Consider the following 10,040-nt stretch of genomic DNA (forward strand, 5'->3'; position numbering starts at 1 on the left):
ATAGTTGCTATATACTCACCCTTATGCTTACCCCCAAAACTGACAATTTTTACGGGGTGCAACCGCCTGCTTGAGGTTCAAATCTCGGGCAAAACTAGTGGACTTCTGAATTAATAACCGAACGTAATAACAGCAGTTAGGGCAAAACTCGTGAGTAACTAGGTTGCCACTGCCAAAAACGAAAACACTATAAGAATTACAATTACCGGCCTGACAATTACAATTACTTTTGTTTTTGTAGAAATCACGACTAACAAAAGTTAAACATCAAGGATTTAAATTAAATCAACATATAAATATTATAGCATAATTTTTAATACAGATGTCGCTACCTTACTTTTGAGAAACAGTGGTGTCTCGGGTCACGGTCAAGGTGACGGAAAGCCAGAAGTTTTTCAATCCAGATAAATATTGCTGATCCACTCTTTTTTTCTATTTCTGCGATAGCTGATTTGGGCTCCCGTAGGGTACCACTGTAAAAAAAATTACAGTATTCAAGAAAAAAAATGAGCATTGTTCTACATAAGGATTATTTATCGACTGAAATTAAATCGGATGAACAAGCGGAAAACATTTAAAGATGATTTAATAAAAAGTTGTCAAACAAACATGTATACCAAATATTATTATCGGATTATCTATTGTTTATAAAACAAAAAATTGTGTTTGCCTTGAGCTTGGTCAATCAGCGGTCGAAATCACGGAAAAATGAATAATAAAAAAAACTGTTTGCGATGGGGTCAATCAGCGGACAAATTCACGAAAAAAAAGAAAACGCTGTAGTTGTTTAAATAAGTTTAGAGTTCGACGACACGGTAGCGATCATTCATTGAATGTTGGATTTCGTGCTATGTTTTGCAGTCGGAGTTATCCGTATAAAGTTTAACTGAAAAGCGGTTAGCGTGTAGAAAACCGACAGATTTTATACTGATTTGACAGATCGCACAAGTTTCGCAGTTATGAGTGCGCAGTCCAATTTTTTGCGATGCGAATGGTATTATTTCCTATAATAGATCATTATCCGTACACAACTCCTTTTTTTAACTTCTCATATACGATTTGTTACATTTTAACGACAACATAATTGAATTCGACCAGCATATAAAGTATCAAAGACGCATTTATCGCATCAAAAATCTTCGTCATGCCAAATTCGTTAATTCTCAGGCTATGGAAAAATGTGTTTTCAATAGTGTTCATTATTTTTTGTTTTGTCTGGGATTTTAACGCTCGTAATTAATTCAATCTCAATGAATACTAAGAATAATAATATTTCATTCCGATGACTATATGTTTTGTCCTCTCTTGCAAAATAATGATTTGAAGATTGATTCAAGAATTTACTTCTTAACTTTTCAATGAAATTAGTGAGTAAGAGTGAATTTTTTAACTGTGTTTACTGCTCCGGCTAAGTCTACCGCACGGAAGGCTACCGTCGCTCGATTAGAAATTTTCCCAGTAACCGCAATACCTTCCTCCTTACTTTGATTGTTGGCACCACACACAAAATTTCTGGGCCTCAACTTAGCAAAAATAGTCGATTACTTTCGATTAGTAATTGAGTTCGTTTTACTAACACGATAGGAAAAAGCGGATTTTGCTTGATTTTAGTAAAAACTAATTTTATTGGCCGCTTTCTTTTTTGGCGGCAGTCGTATTTGCCGCCGCTAGAAAAACAACCAGTGTTCTTAAAAAATTCAATTCCGTCGGAGCCTTTGATGAAGTGGACAACGAAATGGTAGCCGATTCGACAATGAAAGCAAGCAGGTAAGAATAAATCTGGAAGCAGACAGTTTTTACGGTTTCAGTTTGTAAAATTATTTATTTTTTCTACCAAATTGCAGCTGCCAGTAAGGAAAAACATCAATGCCACAAAATGTCCGAGACGATTGTCAAGTCCTGGCGGAACGGAACTTTGGCGGCCAATAGGAAAATCCGGAAATCGACGTTAGAATTTCACATCTGGAGTAACCCGGTCCACCCACAGTAGAAAAGTCTTAAAAATAGAAGTGACAAAGTGTTGTTAAGTGATGGTTACATTTAGAAAGAATAAAAATAAATTTATGAAGGTGAAACAATTTGTGTATATTATTGGTAATCTGATACCCTTCCTGTGTTTCCGAGAGAAAATAATAAATTTTGTAGGTTCAAATTCTGCACCGTATTTTTCACCGGTTTTTGCTAAAATTTTAGTGAAACATTCCGGCGGCTTATTTTTTCCCTTGTTTGCTAAAATTCTAGCAGAAAAATATTGCTAAATTGATTGCTAAATTTCTAGCTGGTCAAATTTGAGCAAAATTTTGCTAAATTCCAGCCTCGGAAATTTTGTGTGCAGGCTTGGCAAAAGTCATCGTCATGAGGCGTGAAGCTTTGACTGTGAAGCCTCTTGGTCCGTCAAACTCAATTGACTATTCCTTAACGACCAGTCACTTCGTTTGCCAGTCATTCATTCCCCAGTCATTTGAAGCTAAAACAATAACCTAGTCAAGCAATCGCATTCAAACGACCGATGACGAAAAAGAAACGCATGTATTATTATTATTGCTCCTGCCAGCAAGCCGAAGACGAACAAGAAAAGCATTTATTATTATTGTTGCTCCTGCCAGCAAGCTCGTTTTCAGTTTTTTATTGCTATTGTTGCTCTCTGCCAGCAAGTCGTTCAATTAGTTGTACCTGCCGTCAGCAGCCGATCGAAGTGTGAAGAGATTTGCCAGTCACTCTCAGGAGAAATTTTGACCATGTGTAGGAGCTTCGCCAGTCGATGATGGAGAAATGTTGATTGTTGTCGTGCTTTATCCGTCATGCGAGTAGTGAGGCTCCGTCAATTGAGAACAGTGCCAGTCGTTTGATGAAACAAAACTAGTCGGGTCAAGCGTGACGGGCGAAATTTACCATCACTGGTTGGCACTGTTGAGTCGAAAGCAGTTCATCATCATGCCTGATATGCATGTGAAGTCTTTTAAAACTGCTTAATATTTAATATTTTTAACACATATTTCGTTCCTTAAGAGGAAGAATGACGAAGCTGGTTAAAATCCTCTATAAATAAACAAAATAGAATAGAATAGAACATTTCGTTCCAATGGTAGGTGTACTGAAATTCTCCTCAAATAATTATTTATACTTGTTTTTAAGGCGAAAATATTTTTTATTGATTATATGCATTCATAGGAAAAACTGTCTAACATTGTACACATTGATTAAAATTATTCAGTACGAAGCAGTTTAATGTTTTGAGCTTAAACAATAGAATCTCATAAATTGCAGTAGTTGTGTAAATTCAACAGGATTGGGAAATGCGTAGTACCAATTAATGCTCTAAAACAATTGCTATGACCCGTCGTAAGCTTTCAAACGGTGGCAGTATTGGTGGCTTCAGGTTCATTGGAAACAAATTTAGATTTGAGGTTTCTGAGGCCGTTCTCCGGTCCCTCCGGCTTTATCGTAAACTACATTGGCCACATCGAGAGCCAACTGCAGTGTATTCTCCTTGGTATCCGCTTCGGCATAAACGCGCACTACATCCTCGGTACCCGAAGGACGCACAAACGATCTACCCTTGGCGTATTTGGCGACAATTTCATTGATGGCGTCCTGCAGTCCTTCCGGCGTGACGCAAACTCGTTCGGCATCGGTTGTTGTGATAACGTTACGATCTTCAACCTTGATCTTCATCAAAACATTCGGTAGATCGGTGTAGGTGGCCAACCAATCATTGAGACTCCAACCTCTGTAATGGAGAACAGTTTCCACCAAAAGCATGTCCGAAATCGCATCGCCTACAGTTTCATTTGTGAGGTCGATTGTTTGAAGCAAAATATCCGCTGCACCTCGCTGTTCTTGCGTTAGCGACTCGTCTTTACTGGCAGCAGCAATTTTGTCTTTCACGCTCGTGCTGTAGATAATGGTACCGTGTCCATTTGCTTCAAAGTAAACACCGATATCATAATCAAGTGCTTTATGGTGCAAGTGTTTCACGCCAGTTGGCACACAAGCCACGGGAACTTTCTGAAAAAAAAGATTGCTTGTTTAAGAGATAACAAATCCTAATAAGATGGTACTATGTACCAATTGATTAACAATATAATCCGTTGAAGCACCATTTGCGTAGGCAGTTTGAACTAGTCCCATATTAATATCTACGCCGCATTTTTCAACCAACTCCTTGAGAAAACTGTGAATGAGATTTGATCGATGAGTGCTGGAATGAGTTTGAACCCAATTTAAGCTAACCCTGCAATTAAGGTGGCAATCCTGTCTCCATCTAGCAAATGGAATGCACCTTCCGCATCGGTGAAATAGTACAGCACTCGATCGGCATCACCATCGACTGAAACGCATCGTGCATTGGGTTCTAGCTCTGGCAATCCTTCCGGGGCACGTTGATTAGTCTTAACGTAATCAGCACCACAGTTGTAGTTAATTTTACCATTACTATTGAACACTTTTACGTTGAGATAACAATCGAACTTTTTGATAAAGCCCAGCATCTTCAACGATCCAACTCCGTTGGCGCCATCATAGTACACCTGATTCACGTAATTGCCTCTCTCGAAATCTTTCCCACGAATGGTCTTGAATGCTCTTAACAACTTGTGCATGTATCCATCTTCGGTGGGTAAACCATAAGCCATATTGGTATTCGAGCATGTCACAAAATAATGCAACATCGGAGTCGTCACAATTCCAAAATCCCTCACGGTTCCCCGCATGGCAGCAATCCCATTCAACACAGCTTTGGCCAGCTGCGGGCTATGATAGCGAGTGTCCATTCCAACGAACACCTTAGCCGGCATCGTGTTATCAATTCCTTCATCGGCACTGATCTTTCCGACCTGCGTTTCCAGATCGTCGTCACTGACGTTGACAAGGGCAGTGGCTAGCTTTTCCCACCGTTGTTCCAACATTTCACCCATCGGGTCGATCAGCTTGACGCCGTTGTCCTGTTCCGGATTGTGCGAAGCGGTAATCATCACCCCAATCACTTTTCCACTCTTGGCCCGCGATCGTAGCACAGCCAGCAATCCCATGCGGTACATCACGTAGTCCAAATTGTCGGCGCTGTAAAGGGAGAAGTATGCCAAAGATTAGGGTCGTTGATAAAGTTATTAATCATTAGGTTCTATATAGGTATAGTTTGATGTTGGTATTTTAATATGTTTTTCTAGAAAAGTCTTAATATGATTCGAATTTAGAGGAGTTCAAATTTAAGCTGTCAGTTCAATTCGCTAAAAGCGCCTGAATGTAGCCTAATGACTCGCAGCCAAAGATTTTCCATAAAGTAGACAACATTAAGCGCCTTTGTGTATGCAGTGCATAATTTTGAATTGGAAAAACTTATAAAATTATAATATAAACTATTCGCCTTATTTGAAAAATTAAATTTAACTTCACTAAAATAAGAAAAATTAAAAGGAGATCATATTTTCGGATGTAAAATATGGAATTTAACGCATTTATGTGATAATCTGGATTTGTTTACAGTTGGCGCATTCGCCGTATTCAAAATTCGATACCGATATCATTCGAATCACCTTGCTTCGTTGATCAAGTGTGGACGTGTGAACGGTTTAATCAATCATGGGTTTTACCCTTAGGGCCCGAAGTAAACTACCTGGTGTTCTTATTCGAGACATCTGAGCACATTGGATCATGAATAATGTGTACCCTATCTACACAAAATTTGATATTTAATATCTTAATACATTATTCATTAGTCGGAGTTTCTTAGGACATTTTGTTACTAACCAAAGAAGAAAGAGACCTTCAAAACACATGTTATTCATGTCTGGAAAAATTGAATAGTTCAATAATTATTAAAATTATTATTATTAAAAATGTGAAGTTCCATAAAAAAAAAATTAAAACAATGGCAGTTATTCAGAGATCATTCAGACCTAGAAATGCAAAACCGGTTTAATGAGGAGAGTTACGTGTAAACTCGTTCCCGTACCAAACCCCACCCGTTCAGCCCCACGAGCTCAATTATTATCGTCAGTTGGATATTATGCAGCGGAGCAGCTTATTCCGTTTTGGATCTGCCATCAAAAGTAACATGCACCCGCACAATACCCACACGAAATAAAAAAAAGTGAAAGTCAACAATAATCGAATGCAATGAGTAATAACCCGAGACTGGCCATTAGGGAGGACTACTTACTGGGATCGAAACCCGGCGGTACCATACTGTATGTCCTTCTGGTTGTCCCGCTTCTGGTGGTACTCCCGGGCGAAGGCGTAAACCTGGCGTAAATTGAATGTCATTTTCTTTAGCTGGACCGGACGTCACGCACTCTCTGCTAATGATTGTTTCCGGTTCTGGATTACAGATAAATTGGTGGCACAACACTCACTTCACAAATTGAGCTAAACGTTCGAATTTTTTTAATTAAATCTAATGCACTTCCTCCAGGGCGATGTGTGTTATCTCACTAAAAAGGTTTCAAGGTGGGTCGGCTTGTTTTGTCAATGCGATAGGAAACACGCAGCCCGAAAGCGATAAGCTCTTGTACGATGCTTCGGTTATCAGATAGTGTCTGATTTAGTACCCCGCTAGTGGGATAGTAGCAGAGACTAGAGCTGTGAATGTGCTACGACGGCTACGAACGACGACTTCCACCCGCAACGTAAGCGTTTCTTTCTAGCTATTTTCCAATAAGAAACGAATCCCATAAGGGGTAACCATAAACCAATAATGGCTCAGTAAATGGCGGTAGCGAAAAGTGGAACACTCAAACGCCATGAGGAGAGTCGGTGCTAGCGGACCCTCATGAAGTGTAACCGGGGCTGAATGTTTTGGCAATTTTCAAACAAACTTCTGTCAAACGCGCAAAGCAAAAAACGCAAGCCGACAACTTGCCAAGGATTGGAAAATTTAAATTCGTTTTCTGGAAAAACCAGCAAAAAACTAAGTTTTCTCAACGATAAAACGGTTAACAAAGATCAATCGGCATGTCGCTCGTGTGCAGTAGTAAGTATTTGTGGAAAAAAAGCTGTGTTTGACTTGGAAAATAAAATTTCAGAAAGCTTCCAAAGGGAGGTTATGGTACCGATATAATAAACAATGTTCTACCCTTTTTCTGCAGTATCGAATGAGGTTCCGGAACATCCAGTGGTGTCTCCAAGGTCTGGTTCCATCTTTGAAAAGCGATTGATTGAGAAGTACATATTAGAAAATGAATGCGATCCAGTCAATGGTGAACCGCTCAGGGCGGAGGAATTGATCGAAATTAAGAGTAAGTAAAGAGTGAGGCTTTAAAACTTACCGATCACAAAAATTGTCACACCACACTAAAATAATGCTGAGTTTTCCTTTTAAAGCACCTCCAATCGTACGACCGAAACCACCAAGCGCAACCAGTATTCCGGCTACCTTGAAGATGATGCAAGACGAGTGGGACGCCCTGATGTTACATGCTTTCACTCAGAGACAGCAGCTGCAAACGGCCCGACAGGAACTGTCCCATGCTCTATATCAGCACGATGCCGCCTGTCGTGTCATTGCCCGTCTGAATAAGGAAGTGGCTGCCGCTCGAGAAGCTTTAGCCACTCTGAAACCACAGACCGGTATGACGTCCATCCAGTCGATGCCACAACCGTCGATAGCTTCCGAATCCGGTGGAATTGCCAGCCAGCCGATCGAGCAAGCTGGCATGAGCGTCGAAGTTATTCAGAAACTGCAGGATAAGGCTACAGTGCTCACGCAAGAACGTAAAAAGAAAGGCCGTACCGTGCCGGAAGAGTTGGTCAGTGCCGAGAAAATCCGTGGATTTCTTACTTTGGCTTCTCATCCGGGTCTGCATTCTGCTAGTGTTCCTGGCATTTTAGCTCTTGACATAAACCATTCTGATCAAAGTAAGATTTTGACCGGCGGAAACGATAAGAATGCAACCGTTTTCAACAAGGACACTGAACAGATTGTGGCAATTTTGAAAGGACACACCAAGAAAGTTACCAAGGTTATATTCCACCCGGAGGACGACACTGTTATCACTGCATCACCGGATGCATGCATACGCATTTGGCATGTGCCCACTTCTCAGACTCAGTTGCTGTTGCGTTGCCACGATGGACCCGTGACTGGATTGTCACTGCATCCAACCGGAGATTACGTTCTATCAACTTCTTCAGATAGACATTGGGCTTTCTCGGACATTCGCTCGGGTCGTTTACTCACCAAAGTTCCGGACACGGCTGAGATTGGCTTGACCACTGCTCAGTTCCATCCTGACGGGTTGATTTTTGGAACCGGAACCGAGGATTCGCAAGTGAAGATTTGGGATCTGAAGGAACAAAGTAACGTGGCCAATTTCCCCGGACACACTGGACCCATAACGGCTATTTCGTTCTCCGAAAACGGTTACTATCTGGCAACGGCAGCCGATGACGCCTGTATTAAGCTGTGGGATTTGCGAAAGTTGAAAAACTTCAAAACCATCACACTGGACGAGGGTTACGAAATCAAGGATTTATGCTTCGATCAAAGCGGTACCTATTTGGCGATTGCAGGTACCGATATAAGGTAAGAGTGTTTTAATTTCGTTAAGGTACTTTATGTTAAAGATCAGCTAAACCCCAAAACGAAGATGTTGAAAAAGAGACCAATAGTTTTGACTCTTTTTTAACACTTTTTTTTCTTTTCTATTCGTCTATAGTTTTCAATCTGTCAGTATAAAAAAGTATTTACATAACACATTAATGTTTATATTTTTATCTCAACTCATCAGGGTCTACTTGTGCAAGCAATGGCAGGAGCTGAAGGTATTCAACGATCACACCGCAATGGCTACCGGAGTGCGATTCGGGCGGCATGCTCAGTATCTGGCCTCGACGAGTATGGACCGTACTCTTAAGCTGTACGGCATCGAGTAGATGCTGATAACCTGTAATTTTGTGGAATCATAAACGTGAACATAAAAATTCGTAGCCATGCATACGACTATTACTACCTATCTTACTAATACCAGCTCTTTAAGTTGCTATTGGATTATTTTGCGTCATCAAGACGAAATAAACTCAACCGATTTGGAACAAACTTAAAAACAGAAACATATTTTTATTTCGAAACTTCCGACATGTACCGTCTTTCGTAGCACTGTGCCAGATGTGTTTTCCAGAAAAGTTCCGTCGTAGGGCCACCGATGGTCGAATCATCGGCGTGCATACTGTAGGCAAAGATGGACACCCGGTCTGTGCGATTGAGAAAGGGCCGGCCTATAATGAAACAGTGGCTCCCCAGCGGAAAGTATTCAACCTGTTTCTTACAACGGGTTTTTATGAGACTAAGCAACTGTTTAAGATCCGCAAGTTGCTCGGGATCGTCCGGGACCTGATCTTCATTGAGCGCTGTTCGGCTGTTTAAAATGTTTTCGCAGCTATTGACTGCGGCCATATTATCTGTAGGAAAGGTTTTATAAGATACACCAATCTTTATGTGGCAAAAAAAAGGCTTACCTAAATCACGTTTCAATCCATGTGGATAGTGAACCTCAACCGAACCAGTTCCATCATCCAATCGATAGATGTGAGTATTATTTTCCTGCCTGACTGTACCAGGTATCACTCGGCCATAAATCATGATTTTCTTGAAGTCCAAACCGAACAAGCTACAAACGTAGGCCTCCTGGTAGAAGGTGATAAGCTGAATATGCACCACTTGCAGCGGAAGGAATTCTTCGACCTTCTGAGCTCGTTGTCGGCAGATGCTCCGTAAGGACGTTCGAGTTTTGCGGTGAACTTGAATGGCTTCCACAAAGTTCATGAATTCCGTGAGAAATTCTTCTTTGGTCAGATCTATGGTTTCCACACGCGTCGGAATTTCATCTGCCCCAGAACCGGAAGCAACGCAGAAACGAGGAATTGCTTGTTCCAGATCCATTGGTTCTTGTTTCACCTTTGTCGGTGATTCGATATCCATTTTAAATCTTGTTCATTATTTTTTAAATTAAGCTAAATGAACATATTTTTAGAGTAGAATTCAACAGCTGACTGGTTGTTTACAAGGAGTCCCGTTTATGAATTCTTATAAGAATTCTTCCTAT

The 10,040-nt window shown here is 40.7% G+C and overlaps 3 protein-coding genes across 3 annotated transcripts; 1 reads left to right on the forward strand and 2 right to left on the reverse strand.

Moving 5' to 3' along the window:
- Positions 1–3,124: 3,124 nt before the first annotated feature.
- Positions 3,125–6,637, reverse strand: LOC129756217 (phosphoacetylglucosamine mutase). The gene is made up of 4 exons (XM_055753033.1): positions 6,161–6,637; positions 4,234–5,061; positions 4,069–4,174; positions 3,125–4,008 (listed from the first exon to the last, which is right to left on the reverse strand). The coding sequence occupies exons 1-4, from the start codon at positions 6,262–6,264 to the stop codon at positions 3,397–3,399; spliced, it is 1,650 nt and encodes a 549-aa protein (XP_055609008.1). The 5' UTR covers positions 6,265–6,637; the 3' UTR covers positions 3,125–3,396.
- Positions 6,638–6,810: 173 nt separating this feature from the next.
- LOC129756218 (pre-mRNA-processing factor 19) lies at positions 6,811–9,041 on the forward strand. The gene is made up of 4 exons (XM_055753034.1): positions 6,811–6,970; positions 7,086–7,235; positions 7,321–8,521; positions 8,727–9,041. Exons 1-4 carry the CDS (start codon positions 6,952–6,954, stop codon positions 8,869–8,871), a joined length of 1,515 nt encoding a protein of 504 aa, XP_055609009.1. The 5' UTR covers positions 6,811–6,951; the 3' UTR covers positions 8,872–9,041.
- Positions 8,953–10,040, reverse strand: LOC129756219 (uncharacterized). The gene is made up of 2 exons (XM_055753035.1): positions 9,454–10,040; positions 8,953–9,396 (listed from the first exon to the last, which is right to left on the reverse strand). Exons 1-2 carry the CDS (start codon positions 9,914–9,916, stop codon positions 9,056–9,058), a joined length of 804 nt encoding a protein of 267 aa, XP_055609010.1. The 5' UTR covers positions 9,917–10,040; the 3' UTR covers positions 8,953–9,055.

The sequence above is a fragment of the Uranotaenia lowii genome, chromosome 3 (genome assembly GCF_029784155.1).
Source record: "Uranotaenia lowii strain MFRU-FL chromosome 3, ASM2978415v1, whole genome shotgun sequence".
NCBI classification, from domain to species: Eukaryota; Metazoa; Arthropoda; class Insecta; order Diptera; family Culicidae; genus Uranotaenia; species Uranotaenia lowii.